Here is a 23,977-nt window from a genome sequence, read left to right on the forward strand (position 1 = left end):
GACAGAATAACAACAAACAAACCCTCAAAAGCCCAGTGCCCAAGTCAGCGATGGATTTGCATTGTAGTGAGGGAAATAAGTATTCGATCCCCTATCAACCAGCAAGATTTCAGGCTCCCAGGTGTCTTTTCACTATATGCAGGTAACGAGCTGAGATGAGGAACACCCTCTGTAAGGGAGTGCTCCTAATCCCAGCTTGTTACAGTACCTGTATAAAAGACACCTGTCCATAGAAGCAAGCAATCACTCAGCTTCCAAACTCACCACCATGCCCAAGACCAAAGAGCTGTCGAAGGATGTCAGGGACAAGGTTGTAGACCTGCACAAGGCTGGACTGGGCTACAAGACTATCGCCAAGCAGCTTGGTGAGAAGGTGACTACAGTTGGCACGATAACTTGCAAATGGAAGAAACACAAAACAACTGTCAATCTCCCTCGGTCTGGGGCTCCATGCAAGATCTCATCTCGTGGAGTTGCAATGATCATGAGAACGGTGACAAAGCAGCCCAGAACTACACGGGGGGGACTTGTCAATGATCTCAGGGCAGCTGGAACCATAGTCACCAAGAAAACAATTGGTAACACACTACGCCGTGAAGGACTGAAATCTTGCAGTGCCCGCAAGGTCCCCCTGCTCAAGGCAGCACATGTACAGGCCTGTCTGCAGTTTGCCAATGCACATCTGAATGATCCAGAGGTGAACTGGGTGAAAGTGTTGTGGTCAGATGAGACCAAAATCGAGCTCTTTGGCATCAACTCAACTCGCCGTGTGTGGAGGAGGAGGAATGCTGCCTATGAGCCCAAGAACACCATCCCCACCGTCAAACATGGAGGTGGACACATTATGCTTTGGGGGTGTTTTTCTGCTAAGGGGACAGGACACCTTCACCGCATCGAAGGGACAATGGACGGGACCATATACCGTCAGATCTTGGGTGAGCACTTCCTTCCCTCAGCCAGGGCATTGAGAATGGGTCGTGGATGGGTATTCCAGCATGACAATGACCCAAAACACACAGCCAAGGCAACAAAGGAGTGGCTCAAGAAGAAGCACATGAAGGTCCTGGAGTGGCCCAGCCAGTCTCCAGACCTTAATCCCATAGAAAATCTGTGGAGGGAGCTGAAGGTTCGGGTTACCAAACATCAGCCTCGAAACCTTTCTGACTTGGAGAGGATCTGCAAAGAGGAGTGCGACAGCATCGCTTCTGGGTTGTGTGCAAACCTGGTGGCCAACTACAAGAAACATCTGACCTCTGTGATTGCCAACAAGGGTTTTGCCACCAAGTACTAAGACATCTTTTGTGAAGGGATCGAATACTTATTTCCCTCACTACAATGCAAATCCATCGCTGACTTGGGCACTGGGCTTTTGAGGGTTTGTTTGTTGTTATTCTGTCTCTCACAGCTACAATAAACCTACCATTCCAATTATAGCCTGGTCATTTCTGTGTCAGAGGGCAAACGGACAAAATCATCAGGGGATCAAATACTTATTTCCCTCACTGCCTTTGTGATGTGCTGATGAAATTTATGGCTAAAATACTGGCAGGTGGTGCAGCTTCCAAAAGTAGCCTTACTGCTGTTTCCTTTGATGGGGAAAAATTGTTTGGGGATGAGGCCCTAAAGGGGATCTTAGTGGAGTCAAAGGATAAAAAGAAAGCCATGCCATCCTCCTCACAGAAGCGGGGCTGCCTCCAGGGATGACAGCCCTTTCAGTCCTTTTGTCCCTTTAGATCACCCTTTGGGGGCAGGGGCAGGGGATTCCAGGCACAACGTTCCTACTGGGGCATAACTAGATAGGCCAGACAGGGTTTTGGTAGTAGGGCAACCTTCAGCCAAGCAGTCTAAGCAACAGGCATGACTTGGGTGGGGGTGCCCCTAGGTGGTTGCCTCTCCTCACACTGGCGCATCTGAGAGGTCACCACCTCAGACCTTTGAGTTCTCCCCACCATAAAAGAGGGCTACTCTGTTGAATTTACCAAGCTCCTCACCGCTTCCTTCCCACTCCAACCTCCTGCCTTCAGAAGAAGAAACACCAAGGTTTACAGGGGGTGATTCAACACCTGTTAACAATCAGGGCCATAGAGCTTGTCCCACTAGAACAGAAGGCACGGGCATTTACTCTATAATCTTCACAGTGCCCAAGAAAGACAGCTTCCTGAGGGCGGTGCTGGACTTAAAACACCTAAACCACTCATTGCACAGGATGAAGATCCACATGGAATCCCTGAGGTCAATTGCAGAAGCACTGCAACACTTAGACCTGTTCTTCTCTATGGACCTCAAGGAGGCATACCTGCACATTCCTGTACACCAAAACAGCTGCCACTTGCTCCGTTTCCTCTATGCAGGAATCCATTATCAGTACAGGGCTCTCCCATTCGACCTGTCATCATCCCCATGCATATTTACAAAGATACTGTCTCTGGTGATTACATATCTCCATCTCCAAAGTGTGAGGATCTTTGTGTTTTCTAGACGATCTTCTCATAAAGTCTCTGCCAATACAGTTGGCGCAATGGGACCTACAGTCTACCCTGCAGGTTCTCAAGAATCATGGCTTCCTGATCAACAGAGAAAAGAGCCAACTGAGTCCTGCACACCAGCTTCTTCACATAGACATGCAACAAGACAAATTGTTCCTGCCAGTGGAATACAGGTGCACACTGGAGGCAGAGGTGAGCCAAGCTCTGGTAAATAGGTCTCTTCCTTTCCAGGCTTCTGGGTCTGATGGTGGCAAATTTGGAGTCAGTTCCATGGGCTCGCTTCCACTTGAGGCCCCTTGAATGGTTCCTGCTACCCTTCCACCCAGAGATAGCAGTGAAGTCCAGCAATGGGTGACCCTGACTCAGCTGATTCTCCATTCACTGCATTGGTGGATCACTGTCCCACTTCTCTCAGTAGGCAAAGAATTCCTAGACCTGCACTCCAGGGTCATTGTGACCATGGACACCAGCAAGAGAGACTGGGGCGTCCATTGTCTCCAGTAGTCAGCCCAAGGCAGATGGTCAGCAGATGAGCGTCAGCACAGCATCAACTGGCTGGAGCTCAGGGCGATTCACATGGCACTTTGGGAGTTCCAGGCCATTGTTCTCCATCTTCATGTCCTCATATGTACAGACAACACCACAGCCAAGGCACACATAAAAAGTCAAGGGGGAACCCGGTCAAGATCTCTGCAAGGAGAAGCAGTTCTTCTGTTTCTGTGGGCAGAACAACATGTAGCATCTCTGGCAGCCCATCATGTGCAGCGGGACCTCAAGATGGTGGCAGACTGGCTCAATCAGTCAGATCTCCTTCCAGGATAGTGGCACCTGAACCCCGAGGTATTCCGCCTGATAGTAGCTAACGTCAGCCAGCCGGTAGTTGATCTCTTCATGATGCCATCCAATGTACAAGTTCCACATTTCTTCACCAGGTTCCCCTGCCAACAAGCAGAGGAGGTGGATGTGCTATCATCACCCTGGCCTACAGGTCTCCTGTATGCTTTTCCTCCCACACCGCTCCTGGCCCGTGTGCTCCAACGGGTCAAGATCCTCAAAGCACAAATCATCCTGGTAGCTCTGTTCTGGCCAAGAAGACCGTGGTTTGCAGAACTCACCAATCCGGCCACAGAAGAGCACTTGCTACTCTCAGTCTCGCTGGATCTGCTTCACCAGGGCCCAGTGTGTCATCCGAATCCCAGCTGCTTAAGGCTAGCCGCATAGAAACTGAGTGGTGCATCTTGAAGCAACATGGCTACTTCCTGCGATGGCCTGCACAACACGGGGTACCACGGGGATTGGTCACCATGCTGCACCTCCTGCAGTTTCTTCAGACAGCCTTGACCAAGGACTCTCTGCGAATACCTTAAAACACCAGGCTGCATCCTTTGTGGGACTTATCTCAGGGATTTCTAAGCCATCCATCTAACGTCACCCCCACCTAAGATGTTTCTTGCATTGCTTCCCTACATGGCACCTGCGTACAGTCCTGAAGGCGCTCCAGGGTCCTTCCTTCAAACCAGTGGCCACTATACCGCTACGCTTACTCTCCTTTTAAGCTGTTTTTTTAAAAAATTTAACATATTTTTATACTGCCCAAAACTTGCATCTCTGGGCATTTTTTCTCATTGCTATTACTTGGGCTTGGAAGGTCTCTGAACTCAGGGTCTTATCTGTACATAAAAACCTGTGTATATTTTCCGTGGACTCAGTTAAGCTTATCCCAGATCCTTTGTTCTGTCCTAAGGTAGCATCTCCTTTCCACATGCCACAGGACATTATTCTTCCCTCCTTTTGCCCTAAGCCAGTTCACCTGGCAGAGAAGGCCTGGCACAAGCTGGACGTGCATGGATGCCTTAAGATATATATAAAACTCACTGGTGATCAAATATATACAATATTGGTGAGTAACCAGACTCCATTGTCTGCTGCTGCAGTCCAAGGGCATCTCATGTGTGGGAACATACCACAGCCCTAGACCAACCAGGGAAGGAGCCCTGCGCCTACTCTGAAGGGAGAACCTGCTGGAAGACTAATCTCCCAAACGCTGCTTGGGCAGAGGTGAAGGCATCCAATTTGTAGTGTTTAGTAAAGGTAGACGGCACTCGCCAGGTGGCTACCCTGCAAATATCCTGTACAGGGGTGTTTGCAGAAACAGCCGCAGACATAGCTGCAGCCCTGGTAGAGTGGGCAAACACCTTAGTGGGCGCCCTGAGGTTCTGGGACTCCTAAGCTAGAGCTATGCATGCCTTTAACCTCCTAGCCAAGGTGGCTGGAGTGACAGCCTGGCAAAAAGGACACAAAAAGGGATTCAGAAGTCCTAATGCACTTAGTGCATTTTATATTGGTCACCAATATAAAACGCACTTGGACTGCAGCAATATAAAACGCACTGGTGACCAATATTTATATTATATTTATATTGGTTACTCACCATAAAGGCTTCTTCTTGCTGCTGCATCCAAGGGCATCTCGAGCCACTCTGCAGCACCAGCGCCTACTTTTACAGGATCCTCTGAAGATAATCTCTTTTTTCTTTGACCTGCTCCTGCACGTTTAAAAATATATTTATATATTTTTCCAGTTTGCCATAGGTACTTTGAGTTAGCTTGGACTCGTTTGTCCATAGTTACCATTAGTTAAGTAGTTTTGTCTTCATAGAAGTACTCTTCTCCTCTGGGCCTCAAAGAACTGGAGGGGCCATGCTCCTCCCGGCCTTAAAAAGCCTAACTTAATTTGCATAGGCCTGTCTTCTAGAGTCCCATGGAGGAGCATAACCCACACATAAGACACCCTTGGATGCAGCAGCAAGATGAAGCCTTCACAGTGAGTAACCAATGCTCCATTCCTTTTGACAGTGCTGCTGAGGAAATGGAATGAGGGCTTTTGGAGTGAAGGCTGAGGGGTTTTGCAAGAGTAGAGAGGAACTTTCCACCCTTTTAAAGTAGGTTAGGTGTGTGATGGGAAGTAGATATGCTTAAGGACTCTGATTGCTTGAGGTGAGAAGGACAGATAATTGAGGAACATGGTAATTGTGGTCTCCAAGTCACGCTCTTGTGGCTTATAGTGCTACTGTAAGGGAAAGAAGACGTGGTGATAAGACATGGTGACTTACATACATACACCATATAAAAATTCTGAGCAAAAACTGCGGATTTTGAGGCTCTGGCATAAGGATGCCACATTGATAATCTGGCAGCACTGTCCAGAAATGCCACATGCACAGCTTGCCTTGGGAATGAACACCCTAAGACATAGATGGCCAAATAACCCAGTGGATCAGTCACTCACCTAGATAAACCTACATTTTATACCTTGCTACTGCAATGTAAGCCTTCTGGTTCATGCTCCTTCTTTAAATAAGGTAATCTCAGTAGGCAATGTGATGCTTTTCTTGCTTTTTGCAGATCACTGAATGGCATCATAGATCAGATGGAGAAGTTTTCCAGCAACCTGAATGATCTCTCCTACAAAGTGGAGGCCACTCACCAGACCACATCGCAAGGGCTTGAGATTGGGGCCCGCCAAAGGCATGAACAACTCAGAGGTACATGCTTTTCTGTCTCTAGAAATCCAAGTATCGTAGTATTTCTGCATCAAGTGTTGTTTGTTATAACAACAACAATAATTAATAAACCACTTTACTTCTTGTCCGTCCCATAACAAATTGTTCTCTAGGCGGCTCACAACAAATCTTTAAGCGGTTTATCTTGCTCTAGGGCACTTCCAGCTTAGCTTGTCCCCAGTTCTGGAAAAGCCTGCTTTGGAATAAACTTTTCTGTTATACTGTCACATATTTGTCTAAATATGTAACCCTACCAAATAAACAGAAGCTCAACCAGATCTGGAGCTGAGTAAAAAACAAAACCATGTAGTTTCCACAGCTTTGTAGCACTGTGCTGAATCACCCCACCCCACCCCTGCCATGGGAGATTAGTGGCACAAGCTGTTTTCTACTGCCCAGAAGCCTGTCTAGCTGAGCACAGGTAGTGCACTCAGATCCTTTCCCCCCAGCAGAATCATTGGTCTGCTGAGTCCATAAATTGGAACACTGGACTGTTGAGTGCAATCTCACAGAGCTGAAATAGCTAACCTTGAGTGTTCCTTGTGTGGGTTTGCTGTAGGGAGACTTGCACAAGACTGCCCTGGCATTCTTGGTACTAAGAGTCTGTGGGTCACTCCCTGCATGGGCTTGCTACGGGTTAATCCCTGTAATCCCTGAGAACCCCTTTGACCCTGGAGTGGAATCCTTGGAACCTGAAACAGAGCCACTGAGACTGGGCCATTACCTGTGCAGGCTTGCAACAGGCTGAACATGGTGCCAAACTAGCATACTATTTACTTAATTTCCTTATGGCTTTGTTGCTGGGATCCCTGAGTCCTCTTTTGACTATATATGAAATAGCAGATTAAGTACAATATAAAAGCTTCTTTTGACTCCATCTTTACAACATTTCTCTGCTGTCTGTCCTCCTCTTTCTGCCCACATTGCAATGCCCACCAAGTGTCAGGTTAATAGAGCCTTCACTCCCCATCTCTCTGAAGGTTGCCTTCACTCCCTGCACAACCACCATTACCAAGGTTGTCAACTACCAACTTTATATCTTGTTTTCAAAATCCTTGCCTCTGAGTCTGTTGCTCTTCTGGGGGTACCCTAATGTTGACTTACCTCTTTCTAGACTTCTGCCCATTTCTTATTGATGCTTGCAAGCTAGGTTTTGAGTAAATTCCCCCAGTTTGGTCCAAAAGCATGCGCACACACACACACAGGCCAGGAACTGCATCCATATAGACTAGTATCTGTTGAAGTGGAGGCCCCACCAGTGTGTTGTCAGTGGTCTTCCCCTTACTGTTAAACTTGATGCTCAAGTGAATACAGCTTTCAACTGTTTGACTCTTCTTTGAAGTCCTAGCTACTTGATCCATACTGTGTAGACCCAGTTTTGTTTCTGGGTAAAGGCATTAACTAGTATGCTTTATTCACACATTTAAACAATTGGCTGGCTGGTCTCTTTGTAGAATTGGGAGAGCTATTGGAATTGTATTGTGAATAAACAAACTGAATGGAAGCTTTGCTAGAAATATAAACCTGTGTATGGTGTAATATGGCCTATATGCTATTACGTCGAAAACCCTCTGATTCATCTTATCTACCTTTTACTAGCTAAGGGCACATCCAAGTAGCTCTTAATTTCATGGAACAGATGTGCTACTTCAACTTTAGCGGATCCTTTGCTAGGCCATGGGTCCAACAATGACCAGCACAGAAGCAGTACACAGGGTGTCCCAGAACAATTCTGCACTCCTGGTTGTTCCTTAACAAGGATAAACCAGATGTGTGGGAAGCTGCTGTCTGGGAGAGCATCACCTTTCACTTCACCTGCCTAAAATGATATGTTTCCTGAAATCGAAAGTGTTCCAATGGTAAGCATCACTTATAGGGCCTAGCACTCTGTCAGTGCCAGTGCAATCATGGAGCTTTGATTTGTACAAAGAAATAGTCTGTGCACCACTGGAGGCTGCAAAGGGGTGATCTCTCCTCTTCTTCCCCTCCCTCATATTCTAAAGTGCTGCAAGACCGCCTGACCCAGCAGCAGAGAGACATGGAGGAAGAGCGAAGCCGACTGCAAGAGGTCATCTCTAAGATGGAGGCCAGACTGAATGAGCAGACCCGGCTTCTGGAGCAGGTGAGCTGATGCTAGACTTTGTGGCAGGTATCCGTGCTAGCATTAACATGAGAACTGGGAATATGAACTTTTATAAAGGTGCTATATTTTCCATTAGCACTGAAGGCAAATGCTAGCTTTAGGACTGCTTAAGTCGTAGATTGACCCAAAGCAAATGGGGGTCTTAGTTTGAGCTCTCTTGAGACTTTATGCTATGTTTGTTTAATAGTGTCCCAGTGATTAGAGTTTAATGGTCAAACCGACTCTGCCTCACAGCCTCACTCAGGTCGCTATCACTTCCAGGTGAGGCCCAAAGTGAAGTGAAGTACATCTCTGAGAGGAGTTTTCCTTGAAGACAATCTAGATATTCTAGGAGGAAATCTGTACAGGAAAGGGGTATGTTAACACTGAGGTGGGATTGACTTGCAGGAAACTGGCATGCTGGGATTTTGGTGCATTGTTGAGTATTGAGGGACAAGTAAATATCACAAATGACAAGCAAAACGTTTAGTGCAGTTGCTCATGGGATTGCTTAACATGTTCCCAGTTAACTAATCCAAAATAAATAAGCTGTATAAACATAGAATTGGGACGACATCTCATCAACATGTGCTGAAAGAGTATAGAGTTTTAGCCTCTCTTGATTATGTCAGCAAAAGATATTTGAAAGTGTTACTTGCAGTGATTATATAAAGAACATGTATTAAAAGCGTGGAATCTGGATCTAATCTGTGTTTGGGTTTTTTGGAACAAATTGGGGTGGGGAATGAGGTGTGCTTCTAGATTAATTAATACAAAGGAAAATAAAAGTTACAAAACAACCTCTTTAATGTGCAAAAACAGCATGTTTAAATAAACTTACAGACATGTAAGCAAAGGATACGTTTCGTGTAAAACACCATCATCAGTGCTCTTTTCCGCATAACATCTGGTAACACTTCAATCCTTAAATACAGTAGCCAAATTGGAAGTAGAAAGAAATGAAAGTGGGGAGAGAGGAAAACGAGCAAACCTTTTAACCCTTTCAGTGACCAAAGTATCTCATGGCTTCTTTACATCAATATTGGGTGGCAACTGCTCTATAAATATTGCTTCTTTAATCTTAAGTCTCATTAAATTCCCTGCAATTGCGGGTGTTGACAGTTGCAACCCATTATTCATGTAAAGGAAGAGATGAAAGAAGCAATGAGATATATTGGTCTCTGAAAGGGTTAAACGGTTTGCTCCTTTTCTTCTCTCCCTAATCAGTTGTTTCTACTTTCAGTTTGGCTGCTGTATTTAAGTGTTACCAGTTGGTATCCCAAAAAAAGCCCTGGTGATGGTGTTCTACACCAAAATGTTTGCTTAGTTTACATGTTTCTAAGTGTATTTTAACATCTTGTTTCTGCACCTTAAAGTGGTTATTTTCTAACTTTTGTGAAGTGTTGTCATGCTCATTTCATTGCCATTAAATCATTTTATCCAAAGAAAAATAAGCAGGGGTAGGGGGGACTATAGACAGAGTGTAGGCATTTCTTGTTTGCTTTCGCTTGCATACATTTCTTTTCCTAGTGAGTGCTACCTATTATGGTAAGGGATGCATCAAGTTGATGTCCCAGGTTGGGACATTGGGGTGGCTTTCACCTGGGTAGCACCCATTAAACAATGTGTTCTTCCTCCCTTCTTGTTTCACCCCAGCTGAAATTGCTTTCTTATGTAGTTGTGGACAAAGCCTTCCCAGAGCTGATTTATGTATCTCTTCTTAGGAGCGCTGGAGGGTGACAGCAGAACAATCCAAAGTGGAATCTCTACAGCACTCGCTGGAGGAACAGAGAAGGGTCATGACTCAGCAGTTGACTATGGAGCGGGAAGAGCTAGAGAGGGCAAAGGTTAGTGTCCGTGTTGGTCAAGCAAAGTGACATTATCAAAGCACTGTAAAGTGAGGACCCACAACAGTGATTCCATTGTGAACATGCAGCCATCTATATGGAACTGAAGTGGGATGAGGAAATATTTATGCAGAGAGGACTCTTGCACTTCCATTCAGAGGAGCCATTGGGAGAGCCATCTCTTTCCATTTTATTTTATTTTATTTTATTTTTAAATTTATACTGCCTTTCATTAAAACAATCCCAAGGCAGTTGACACAGAAAAATTAAAACAAGACTATAAAAATACACAAAATATTAAGCTAAAATATAAAAACACTAATCTGACTAAAAAGTTTTAAAATACAAGCATAAAATAACCATACAAGATACAAAGAAGCAGCAGATGAGACAATCATATAAAGCCTGGGTAAAAAGTCAAGATTTAACACGCTTTCTAAAAACTGATGGAGACTGAGGAGCGAATAGCCACTGGGAGAGCATTCCAGAGTCCGGGGGCAGCAACAGAGAAACCCCTGTCTCATGTGCACAACAGCCAAGCCTCCCTCATTGTTGGCACCCGGAACAGAGCCCCCTCAGATGACCTCGTCAAGCGGGCAGCAGCCCTTGGGAACAGGCGGTCACTTAGGTATCCTGGGCCCAAACCGTTAAGGGCTTTAAAGTTCAAAACCAGCACCTTGAATTGGACCCAGAAACAAACCGGTAGCCAGTGGAGCTTTTTCAAAATAGGTGTGATGTGATCCCAGCGGGCAGCTCCAGATAAAATCCTAGCTGCCGCATTTTGCACTAGCTGCAGTTTCCAAATATTCTTCAAGGGCAGCCCCTTGTAGAGCATGTTACAGTAATCCAGCTGTGACATGACTAAGGCATGGGTAACTGTGGCCGGATCTGCCTTCTTGAGAAAGGGACGTAGCTGGCGCACTAGCCGAAGCCGTGCAAAGGCAACTATGCAAGTTACCCATGCAAAGGCACCCCTGGCCACCGCCTCCACCTGAGGTTCTAAAAGCAGAAACAGGTCCAGCAATACCCTCAAGCTGCATACTTGGTCCTGCATACTTGGTCCATACTTGGTGGCGCAGTGGTAAAACTGCCGCCCTGTAACCAGAAGGTTACAAGTTCAATCCTGACCAGGGGCTCAAGGTTGACTCAGCCTTCCATCCTTCCGAGGTCGGTAAAATGAGTACCCAGAATGTTGGGGGCAATATGCTAAAATCATTGTAAACCGCTTAGAGAGCTCCGGCTATAGAGCGGTATATAAATGTAAGTGCTATTGCTATTCAAGGGGGATGCAACCCCATCCAGAACCAATAGAATTTCTTCTTCCCGATTGGCTCCCCTACTGACCAGCATTACCTCTGTCTTGTCCAGATTCAGTCTCAGTTTATTAGCCCACATCCAACTCATCACAGCCTCCAGCCCCCAATTCAGGACATCCACTGCTCCCTGAAATCAGGTGACGAGAGATAGAGCTGAGTGTCATCTGCATATTGTTGACAACTTAGTCCAAGTCCCCGGATGAGCTCTCCCAGCAGTTTTGTCCAGCATGGGGGACAAAACCGAACCCTGCAGGACCCCACAGGCCAATGGCCACAGAGCTGAGCAATAGTCCCCCAGAACCACCTTCTGGACCCTCTCCCCAAGAAAGGACTGGAGTCACTCCAAAGTAGTACCTCCAATGCCATATTCCATACTCAAGAAGCGCTCCAGAAGGATACCATGGTCGATGGTATCAAATGCCACAGAGAGGTCCAGCAGAATCCACTAGAGCGACCAAGGCAGTTTCAGTCCCATATATGGGGCAGAAGCCAGATTGAAAAAGGTCTAGAAAATCCATATCATCCAAGACCCTCTGCTGCTGGGACGCCACCACACGCTCTTATCACCTTGCTCAAAAAGGGAAGGTTAGAGACAGGTCTGTAGTTGTCCAGGTTAGAGGAATCAAGGGAGGGCTTTTTTAATAGTGGTCTTACCATCGCCTCTTTGAGGCATGATGGCATCCTGCCCTCCCTTAATGAAGCATTAATAATCACCTCCAATCATATGCCCATACCCTCCCTAGCAGGTTCTATTAGCCATGAAGGGCAAGGGTCAAGAGTGCACGATGTCGCCTGCACACTGCCCAGGATCTTGTCCACATCCTCAGGCTGCACCAACAGAAAGGAATCCAACACAATAGGACCAGATGGTACCAGAGGCACGTTTGCTAGAACTGCCAAAACGCTGGAGTCCAAATCAGCACAGATGCGAGCGACTTTATCTGCAAAGTGACATGCAAAGTGATCACCACGGGCTGTAGATTATTCCTCCCCCATTACTTGGGAGGAATGTGTGGAACAATGTATTTGCTACACGAAAGAGCTCTGCTGTTCTGCACTGAACAGATGCAATGGAGGCGAAGAAAAAGTGTTTCTTTGCTGCCCCAACTGCCACGGAGTAGTCCCTGAAATGGGCTCTAGCCCGTGTTCATTTGGATTTGTCATAACTCTTCCTCCAGTGTTGTTCCAGCCATTGCCCAAGTTGTTTCATCGCCCTAGGCTCCAAGGAAAACCAAGGAGCAGAATGGGCTCCCCCAAGCCGGAGAGGGCATTTAGAAGCAACTGTGTCAACAGCCTGGGCTGTTTCTCTGTTCCAGAGGTTCACCAGGGCTTTGACAGAGTCACTAGCTCCCAGAGTCACCAGCTTTCCAGGGTCACTGGAAACTCCCCAAGGGCTGTCTGGAAACCGAGCGGATCCATAAGCCTCCAGGGGCAGACCATTCTAATTGGTTTACCAGCTCTGCAGAGGGCAGACGGAGCAGTCAAATTAAATCCCACCAGATGATGATCTGCCCATGACAAGGGAGTTATCTCAAACTCCCCCACCTCCAGATCATTTATTCCCTGGTTGGCAAAAGCCATATCCAGATACCAGCTGAGAGAGGCCCATGGTTGCCATGGAGGCCTTGAAATCCTGAGCCACTCCTACTAGGGGGGTCTCAGCGTGGACATTGAAATCCGCCAAGACAATAAGTTTGTGGGAACCCAAAGCCACCTCTGAGACCACCCCCGCCAGCTCAGGTAGGGAGACTGAAGTGCAGGGGGGTGGTCGGTACACCAGAATCCCCAACCTATCTTGGACGCCCACCCTCAAGGACAAACACTCGAAATTCTGAGATTGCCTGAGCGGGCACCTGGAAATGGGAAAGGTCTCTCGCTAGATGGTCTTATGGTAAAGGTAAAGTGTGCCATCAAGTCGATTTTGACTCCTGGCGCCCAGAGCCCTGTAGTTTTCTTTGGTAGAATACAGGAGGGTTTTACCACTGCCTCCTCCCATGCAGTATAAGGTGATGCCTTTCAGCAGCTTCCTATATCACTACTGCCCGATGTAGGTGTTTCCTATAGTCTGGGAAACACACCAGCGGGGATTCGAACAGGCAACCTTTTGCTTATTAGTCAAGCATTTCCCCGCTGCGCCATTAGGTAGTGAGTATAATTGCCCCCTTTGCTAAACAGGGTCTGTTCTGGTTTGCATTTAGATGGGTGACCACGTGAGCCCTGCCTGCTGTAAGATATTCCTCTTAGGGGATGTGGCCATAGCTTGGTGGTAGAGCATCTGCTTGCATGCAGAAGGCCCCAGGTTCACTCCCTGTCATGATGTCATCTGAAGGTAGGGCTGGGAGAGACTCCTACCTGAAACCTTGGAGAGCTGCTGCCAGTCCATGTAGAGTAGACAATACTAGAAGGACCAATGGTGTGACTCCATATAAGGCAGCTTCCTGTGTTCCTATGTATCTCGCCTGCTTTATGCAGAGAATCTTCCATGGCAACAAAGAGTTGGAGAGAGAGAGAAAGAGAGAGAGAGAGAGAGAGAGATATCTTCCATTCCTTCGAGAAACATAAGAAGTTGTACTTTCTCAATGCAGATTATTGCAAGGGAATGTTCACAGCATGTTGAATCCTGCAAGGCAAAGCTGAATCAGCCTTTTAAAAACAATATGTAGGTTAAGGGGTCTGTGTCAGGAAGTTGTCTCTGATTTGCTTTAATGTCAGTGTTTTCCAGAACCAAACCTGTCTTTCTCCTTCTCCTGCTTGTGTTCCTTGCTCCCAGAATGCTTTGCTTGAGGAGCAGAAGTCAGTCATGCAGAAATGTGCCGAGGAGCGACGTAAACTTGCTGCAGAGTGGTCGGAGATCCACACCCAACAGAGGCTGAGCAAGGAGCGTGCAGAGCGAGAAATTAACCGGGCTCTGGAGATAGACTGCCAAAGAGAAGGGGCCATCATGAGCCTTGCAAAGGTGTGTGTGTGTGTGTGTGTGTGTGTTTGTTTGTTTGTTTGTTTGTTTGTTTGTTTTTAAAGTGTGGGGAGCATATTTTGAGCTCATGAGGTCTTTGCTGTAGCCCAGAACTTGTGTGGAATGCCAAAACTCAGCCATATAATATATGGTGGTTGGAGAGTCTATGGAGCAAAGGCTTGCAGAGCCCTCATCTTTAGAAGCTAACACAAGTATCACAGCTTGAATGGGTTAATAGTACAACTAAAGGCCCCCCACTTTTCTTTTCTTTTTTTAAGAAAAACATCTAGTACTGGGTTCTGTTAGTTGGGTCTAATTTTTTATAAGAAGCTACCTTTTATTCTGTTCACAGAAAGAGGAGATAGCATATATTTGTGTCTCTTTTTGGTAGGAGCAAGCAGACCTGAAAATCAAAGCCAATGACCTGAGATCCAAGGAGGAGCAGTTGGCTAGAGATCGGGAGATTCTGGAGCAAGAGAAGCAGGAACTGAGACTGGAAAAGGAAAGAGTCAATGCAGCAGCCTTGCACATCAAACAAAGGGCAGAGGAAATCAACAGTATGAGCAAGGTAGGTAAACTGCATTTCACCCTGTGCACATGTTTTTCTATAACGGCTAAAGAAAGTTGGCAGAGGAAAGACATAGAGACAGCTTATCATGCAGAAGCTGAAGAATGGATTTGGGTTCATTTGGTCTGGTTTCTAATCCAAAAACTACCACCAAGGTTTGATTGTTATAGTTCTTCGACATGGTCTCTGTGCTCAACACGATTGGGCTTTGTTCCTACGCAGAGACTTCATCGGAGTCTTTCCAAGCTGAAGTGCTTCTCTCTGAAATGGGTGGTAGCCCCGCCCCCTCTGGTGTAGTACACATGTGTCTGGGCAGTCCTCCTCAGTCTTTCTTTGTCTTCTGACAGATCGGCACCTCTGTGAGTTGCTCCGAGCTGAAACAAAACAAAACAAACCCTTCTTGTTTTCCCTGCATACATTTACTCCTTCTGTTTTTCCATTCAGTTCAGTTTTATCTGTCTTTCCTTTTGTGTTTTTATTTCTTCCTTCGTGTTCCCGCCCCCTCCCCTTAGGGCACCAATTCTTGGCCTTTTGACTTTCATATGACCAGTAAGGTTGCCTTTAAGTTTTGTGTACAATGCAGGGCTAAACTCCCCTCCACAGATGTACACAGCCGCTGTTTGTTTTGCCTCGGTGGGGCCCACAAATCGATGTTTGTTCCCACTGTACTAAATTTACCGAACAAGCCAGAAAGACTTGTGCCTTGCACCTTCGGTCTTGGCTTTGGGAACAAGCTCTCAAGTCCTCTCACGTGGCAGCAACCCCTTCTGATATCTTGGGGATGCAGGTGACGGCAAATTCTCCCCTGCCAAACTCAGGCTTACGGCTCCCCTCTTCTCGGTTGCTGCAATCAAGGCATCTCATTGGGTTATTCTCGTCAAGTGCTCCTGGGCAGGACTATGTAAATTCTAATAGAAAGCTTTACAGTCAGAACTGATATTGATTCAATTGAATCTGACTCTTGATCTCGAATGGGACCTTGATCCCAAAGAGGCCAGAGATTGCCTCTACACTGAGCAGGGCCTCGATACGATAGAGGGCTTCAATGCTGAAGAAGGCCAAGGACGGCCTCAATACCAAGGACATCGAAACCAAGAATCCTCACTATGGTCTTTCCGAGACAGAAGACGTCTCCTATGATCCCGAAGACGCATTGAACATGGAAGATGACCAACACAGTTATGAACCCGATTTCGAAGCCGAGTTCGAGACCCTCTACCCATGATCCAGCAGTCTCACAACCCGAACGGGTCCCTCTACCTTCTACTCAACCAACCGCAGACAACCATCCTACGTTGAGCAATACTATTCTAATTGGGACAAGAGACCTGCCTATTGCTGTTACCAACCAGAATGCTCATACCGCCAGAGGCAATGGGACCTCTATGACACTGACTGGCAACCTCCGCCTAGGGGCTACCCGCAACGCCAATCACAGCTGGACCAGTGGGACTATGCAGCTGCCCCTAGGGGCTGCTCTCGCTCTCCTTCTCATTCATCCGTCAAGGCTCTCAGACGCCCTGATGGGCAGACCTCTACCTTCTTCTAACAGTCTGCTTTCAGGCAACAACCCAAGGCCCTCCTTTGCCGCCACCAAGAACTTCCTCCCTGGCTCCACCAAAACAACAGGCTCCGCCTCTGCAATGGATTGAGCACACTGCTGAAAACTTAATCCAAGACCAACAACAATGGTAGAACCCTCTGACCATGAGACGGAGTAAAAGGACTCCAATGCTCCCTCTCCTAATTCTGACTTGGCATCACTGGGTTCTATCCATCCAGACCTCCTTTCCGAACAGAAACCAGGTTCCCCTTCGGAGGACTATAGGCAATATGCAGACTGCATCTCCTGTATGGCCTCATCTTTGGGAGCCCAACTTTCTCAGCAAAGTAAGGCAGACCCAGATCCTTTATTCAGTCTCATTGAAGCAGACACCCGTATTCCAGTTACACTCCCCTTGAATACAGCCCTGCTCCTGTTGGCTAAAACCATCTTCCCTACCTCAGCCTACTAAGCACCTTGAGAGCTTCTATTGAGTCAATACAGAGGAAGAACAAACGGGCCTTTCTTCTCCATCATCTAACACCCAATTCAGTGATAGTAGAGTCATCGTTATCTAAACACAGGTCTTGCCCGACCTCCACCCCTCCAGACTAGGAGGGAAGGAAACTAGACACCTTTGACAGATGTCTGTACAATATTTCTGCTCTTCACCTCCTATAATGCCTGATACAATCACTTCCTCTGGGAATGCTTAGCAACCCTTTTGGATCATCTCCCTCCTGATAAAAAACAGCCTGACAAAATATTCTTATGTGAGGCTGCACAGCTGACCAAACAAGAACTGCATGCAGTTAGACACTCCACTGAATGTGCGGCCAGAGTCATGTCCATCTCCGTTGCGCTTCGCAGACATGCCTGGTTCCGTTCCAGCATATGATGCCCGAGTACGCACAGAAGACCTGTCGTTTGAGGGGGGCGCCCCTTTTTTGGAAAAGACAGATGAAACCCTTCAAAAGGTTCAATGCCTCCATAACACCGCATGCTTGAAGAGTCATCAATCCCAACCTACCAGACCTTACAGCCCCAACAGGTGGAATGGCGCTCCACCACAGCAACCCTGCCCCATTCGTGCCATCAGGGTGATTGTTCTTTTCATTCCCCAAGATACCAGCCCTACGAGAGATTATTCTCCTTTTCTACTCAATGCCAATCCGCTCCAAAGTCCAGACCAGCACCGGCCTTCCCCAAGAAACAGTGTCTTCTTGCTCCAGAGCTGACTCAGGACCCCTTTCTACCAGCATGCGAGAACATCCTGTCGGACTTTTGGGACCTCACTATCATCCAAATTGGCTACACTCTAGAATTTTCCTCCATACCTCCATTCAACCTTCCCATTCCTACCATGCCTACTCCTACTCTGCTATCAGAAGTCAAGACTCTCCTCAACAAAGAAGCTATAGAACCAGTTCTCAATTCAAATTCTGGAGGTTTCCATTTTACATACTTCACAGTTCCAAAGACAGAGGCCTCCGCCCCATCCTAGACCTTCGGGAAGTTAACCGCTTCATCACCTACAGACGTTTTAGAATGTCACCATAGCCACCGTCTTCACCTTCCTACACAGGGAATGCATGGTTTGCCTCCTTAGAGCTCAAGGAGGTATTACCATCTCACCGTATTACCATCTCACCATCCACCCTCAACATTGGCAATACCTGCATTTCACTGTACAGGGCACCACCTACCAATTTCAGGCCCTGCCTTTTGGCCTTGCCTCTGCACCATGGGTATTCACAAAATGTATGGCCCCCGTGGTGGCATTTTTTACAACAGGGCATTCAACTCTTCCCATATCAGACTGTATCAGTATATTTTCCCATACCAGACTGGCTTCTGGTAGCGGACACCCCTCACAATCTTGAACATGCCCTCCAGCCCACCATCTCTCTCCTGACCTGTCTCTGCCTCCAGATCAACTACAAGAAATCCCAACTCAGGCCAACCCAATGCACAGGGTTTCTAGGTCTCCTCTTCAACTCCATACACGTGAGGCTCTCTCTAGCTATCAAGGTGGCTGCCCAACGCTGCCACAGAACTTGGGTCATCCAACAGCTCCTAGGCTATGTGGCCACCACCACATACATGCTTCCTCAGTGTCGCCTCAGGTACAGACCACTGCAACATTGGTTCCTTCACAACTTTCATCCTCAGTGCGACCCTCAAAGCCACTGGCTATGCATACCCCTTCAGGTACATCTGTCTCTCCACTGGTGGCAAGACCCTCACAACCTACACTTTGGAACCCCATTTCATACTCCACCTCCTCATTTTGTTCTGACTACAGCTGCGTCAGAAATGGGCTGGGAAGCACACATGAAGGGCCTCCACTTGCAGGGCCTCTGGACACCGTCAGAGGCCACTCACATCAATTACTTGGAACTCTTGGCAATCTTCAAGGCCCCCTGCACTTTCCTCCCGGGATACTTACACCACTCAACACGTCTGTGCCTACCTCCTCTCCCTGAAGGAGTTGGGCTTGAAGGTGTCATCCCTCAAGGTCCATCTAGCTGCCATCGTTGCCCACTCCCTTCCTACTTCTGCGTCTTCGTTTTGAGACTCTACCATTAAACACTTCTTAAAGGGCCTCCCCCACCTGTACCCAGATATGCCTTGGTCATGGCCCTCATAGGAACATAGGAAGCTGCCATATACTGAGTTGGACCATTGGTCTATATAGCTCAGTATTGTCTTCACAGACCGGCAACAGCTTCTCCAAGATTCCAGGCAGGAATCTCTCTCAGCCCTATCTTGGAGAAGCCAGGGAGGGAACTTGAAACCTTCTGCTCTTCGCAGAGCGGCTCCATCCCCTGAGGGGAATATTTTACAGTGATCACACTCCCTTTCATATGCATCCAGGGTGGACCCTGCTTAGCTAAGGGGACAAGTCATGCTTGCAAGACCAGCTCTCCTCTCCAGGGATATCTCCCCCATACTTGCTTGATTGCCCCCCATTTGAACCCATGGCTTCCTCTTCCAACGATCTCCTTTCCTGCAAGGTAGCTTTTTTGGTGGCCATTACTTCTGCTCACAGTCAGCGAGCTCAGAGCCCTCCGTGTAGATTCGCCTTACCTGATCTTCCACAAGGACAAGTTAGTCTTCTGTACTGACATCTCCTTTCTACCCAAGGTTGTCTCCTCCTTTCACAGCTCGCAGCCTCTTGCTCTACCCATGTTCTTTCTGAATCTGTCAGACGATGCTCAATGCTATCTGCATCTGAATGCTGGACATGCAAAGGACTCCGGCATATTTCGAACATCGGACAACAAACTAGCGTTCCTCTTCAGCCTTATTCCTATCGCACTTGGGCCCCAAACGTGACTGACAGGCCTTCACACAAACTATCTCTCTTTGAGTTACCCAAACTATCACATTATGCTATCAACTCCCCCCCCCAAAAAAAAACCCTACGCCCTGAGACCTTGGGTTAGGGCGGTATAAAAATGCACTTAATAAATAAAGGCTCACTCCACCAGAGCCGTGGTGGCCTCTGCTGCATTCAATAGAGCCATCCCACTGGATGTCATCTGCCAAGCTGCTACATGGGCATCACCACACTCCTTTATGCAGCTTTATGCCTTGGATATATGTTCTGGTCGGGATGCCGCCTCTGGCAATGCAGTCTTACAATTGCTCTTCGCATGATGTCCCACCTCCAGGTAAGATTTGCACAGGGTGCAACTTGCTATGCGCCCAATCGTGTTGAGCACAGAGACCACGTTGAAGAACGACAGGTTGCTTACCTGTAACTTTGGTTCTTCTCATGGTCATCTGTGTTCTTACACACCCACCCATCCTCCCGTCTTAATTTTTTGGGTTGCCGGACTCATTGACTGAGGAGGACAGCCAGGACACCATGCATATTACACCAGAGGGGGCGGGGATACCGCCCATTTCAGAAAGAAGAATTTCAGCTTGGAAAGATTCCAAGGTCCCTGCGCAGGCGCAAAGCCCAATCATATAAGAGCACAGATGACCACTAGAAGAACCAAAGTTAAGCAACCTGTTTGTTCTACATCATGTAGATTCTGAGGACTACTTCATGTGTTATTTTTGTGAATAAATCGTTTGTGGTGTTATGTACTTCTGTAAGCAAGTTATTGAATAGTTGGAAAGCAGGATTAAGATCACATGATTCCAACATCAGTCAAGATCCATTTTACTGGGGTAAAGACCAAAACATTGGCTGACATCTAGACTAACAAAGTGCTAGTACTTTGTTGCACGTCAGAAGAAAAGGCTATTTTAGTCACTTCCTTTCTTCTGAATCTGACTGTGACTCCCACAACTGTGTCCTTGAGGGCTGCAAGACCCTCAGGGACATATTTCCAGGAGTCAAAATCACCTTGAGATGGAAGGAGAGATAAATGAAAATCACTCCTCCATTGAAGAACACATGCACTGTCGGGTGTTCTTTCACTTTCAGTGTACTTTATTAGTCTAGATGTCAGCCTCTTTGCCTAGCATATCATATTCACATAAACATTGTTTTGATGTGATGCAGGAGTCCTTGGAGAGGCAGCAAACAAGGACTCAAAGCAAATGTTCTTAATATGCTCCTTTCAAAGACAGAAAATGAGAGGGGTATGAACCACAAAAGGAGAAATAGCATGTTGAGGAAAAGAGACCAGAAAAGGGGTGTCTGAAGGGATAAACTAGGGGATGTCTGAGAAGTGAGTATAGAACAAATGAATACATGTTTTGTGGGAACTGGGGGAAGGAGTAGCAACAGGGAAATCAAGAATAATCTGGATTACAAAGCAGCACTTGCCATATTAAGAGAAGATGCCCTGTAGTTATAACTGGGAGACATGGGTGTAATAATGGAACATTATATAACTAATGCATGATTATAGTAATGCTAAAATGATAATTTGTTGGAGATTTGTAACTAGGGGAGAAATCCTTCAGTATTATAGACGATCAGCATGTTAAACTTACAGTATGGAAGCATCAACTACTGCCACCTGTTTACTCCCACTTCCCCCCACTTGTTCTTCACATTATGTTTTCTAAATGAGAATTTCAGGGTTCAGGCTTCCTTGGAACAACATCTTCCAAAGTATAATACCTTTCTCCATTCCTAGATGAGTGAAATCTGATTGGGCTTACTTAGCAGTGAGGGAAAAGCACTCTGCAAACATTCAAGAGCATTTGTTTCTTGTTATTATCTCACATGTCCCAGGGTTGAACCCGGACATGGAATCGGGATTCTGGGACAAAGTCCAGGTGGGCTCTAGCTCCAGTCCAGCCCTCATTCTGCCTCTTTGTGCTCCTCACAGCTGTCCTCCCAGAAATATGAAGAAGGAGAGAAAGCCCTCCTGGAGGCAAGGCAGGTGGAGTCAGAGCATCAGGCTCGGCTGCGTGCTGTGCAGCAACAGATGGAACGACTCCGGCAGCAGGAAGAATTTCTGCACCAGGTAGTCTCCTCCTCCTCCTCCAAGCTCTTGAACTCTTTGCTGCTCTGCGTGCCGCCATCATGTTAGCTGTGGCATTTGGATGGCCGGATGTTAAAATTATAACTTGCCAAATCAATATGAACATATAAAGCTGCCCTCCACTAAGTCAGACCATTGGTCCCTCTAGCTCAGTATTGTCTACACAGACTAGTCACCGCTTTCCAGGATTACAGACAGGGAATCTTTCCCAGGCCCATTTGAAGATCCCAACATTTGCTTGTGCCTGAGGCCAACAGATGAAATGCTGCCCCCAGGCTGGAGTTGATGTAACCCTGTCGCTAGCCCCACCCCATCCCTGCCTGCCGAGCCAGGGCACCACTCTTTGCAGGTCACTGCTGCCTATTCTTCATGTTAGGGGTGTGCATGAATCATGGTTCGAGTCACAGTTCAAGCACTGTTTGGGAGTGGGGACTGGGAGCTTTAAGAAAGAGGAGAGCAAGTCTTTACCTGCTCTCCGCTGCCCAATGCAGCTTCCTGCTGGGGCAGCGCACGTCCCAAGTACACCCACATGGCGCCAGCACACACATGGTGCCCACACATGTGCAGATGCCATGTGTGTGCTAGCACCACATGGGGGTATTTGGGACACGTGCTGCCCCAGCAGGAAGCTGGATTGGACAGCGGAGAGCAGGTAAGGACTTGCTCGCCTCTTTCTTAAAATTCTTAGTCCCCACTCCCAAATGATGCTCTAACCATGGTTCGAACTGCGGTTTGTGCACACCCCTACTCGATGCTGCCTTGGAAACCAGTGAGGGAGGCAGCAGGAGATCCTCCCTCCCTCCCTTTCACTGGATCTCCTTCCTCATCAGTGGGGGAGTGTCTCTGGAGCGGCTGGGTTGCTCCTCCCTCCTGCTCCAAGACAGGGCCAATTAAAAACAACTTTGTCCAGACTTATGGGAGGAGCTATCCCCCTCAGCCCCAGTTTTTGCCCTGTCTTGCTCCGGTACAGGCACATTTCTCTTCAGCTCGGTGCTTTGTAGTGTTGTTCCCTATTTTGGTGTCTTTCATTCCCCCTGCCCATCTTTCCTCATGTGGATAAGTGTGAGTCAGTGGGGGAGGGTTAGCAGGGTGCTCACACCCTGTGGATCGGTGACTAACAATGCTTGCCGCCGCCACAGCACATTGTGGACTTCCAAGATGGCTGTGTGTGCCACAGTCAGTGAGATAGAGGTCTCTCCCGCTCTCTCTGCGGACTCCACTTCAGCCTCAATTTGCAGGGCAGACTGGCTGGCGGCAACACTTCTGCCACTACTGCTGAAGATAGCCTATGCAGCCACTCTGAGCTTTTCCCTGCTGGGTCTGCCACCACTCCAGAGGCCAAGTCTACCAGTGGCACTGCTCCTGTCCCCAGTCAAGTCAACTGGTAAATCTGACCCCTCTCATTTTTTTCAGCTGCACAAGGAAGTCCAAGTTTCCAGTGGAAATATGTTCAGATCAGCTGCATGGGTCATTAAGCTAGAGGTGGTGGCTGCAGCAGGAGGTTTTCCTTCCAGTGTTTGCTCTATTTTTTTTCATCTGTGTGTGGAATGATTTTTTATTCTCTGCAGCAGTATCAAGGCAGTGTTTGTGCACATGCATTCAGAATGGGGCTTTCCTGATTCAACCTGAGATGGGATCTAAAATTAACCGAGCTGACATCAACAAATGTGTGAACACGCACACATGTGCACACCTTAGAGGGAACGCTGCAAGTCCCTTCCTTCACTTCCATGCTTGGAGGGAAGGGGGAGGAGGGACCTCCTGCTGCCTCCACCACCACCACAGCATGGAGAAGCCTGGGCAGACTGCTGCCAGGCAAGCAGCGGCAACACACTCTGCAAAGAGTTACACCTGGACTTGGGAGGCAGGGGTAGGATAGGCTCTGGTCTGGGTTAATATTAATTACTCAGGTGGGATGCAGCAGGGGGAAATTCTGTTGCCCCCCCAAAGACACGCTATAGCGGATTTTATCTCAGAGCAAGCTCACATGAGGGAAAGAAATGCTGAATCATCCCTGCTGAGCTGCCTGACTAGGCTTCTCCTAAAACTATTCTGTATTATTGGTAGGTTCAAAATGCTGCCACCGCCACCTCTCTTATCGACAGAGCTTGAACCTCCCTGGGC

At 47.5% G+C, this 23,977-nt stretch overlaps 1 protein-coding gene across 9 annotated transcripts in view; it reads left to right on the forward strand.

The window, feature by feature from the left end:
* FBF1 (Fas binding factor 1) overlaps positions 1 to 23,977 on the forward strand; it is an 80,380-nt gene that overhangs the window by 47,740 nt on the left and 8,663 nt on the right. For all 9 annotated transcript variants that reach the window (XM_053295792.1, XM_053295796.1, XM_053295801.1 and 6 more), the window contains 6 exons: positions 5,891 to 6,030; positions 8,052 to 8,170; positions 9,895 to 10,017; positions 14,104 to 14,289; positions 14,678 to 14,854; positions 21,698 to 21,835. In XM_053295792.1, coding sequence (XP_053151767.1) covers positions 5,891 to 6,030; positions 8,052 to 8,170; positions 9,895 to 10,017; positions 14,104 to 14,289; positions 14,678 to 14,854; positions 21,698 to 21,835 — 883 coding nt within the window. The remainder of the gene's footprint in view (positions 1 to 5,890; positions 6,031 to 8,051; positions 8,171 to 9,894; positions 10,018 to 14,103; positions 14,290 to 14,677; positions 14,855 to 21,697; positions 21,836 to 23,977) is intronic.

Source organism: Hemicordylus capensis, chromosome 2 (assembly GCF_027244095.1).
Source record: "Hemicordylus capensis ecotype Gifberg chromosome 2, rHemCap1.1.pri, whole genome shotgun sequence".
Classification (NCBI taxonomy): domain Eukaryota; kingdom Metazoa; phylum Chordata; class Lepidosauria; order Squamata; family Cordylidae; genus Hemicordylus; species Hemicordylus capensis.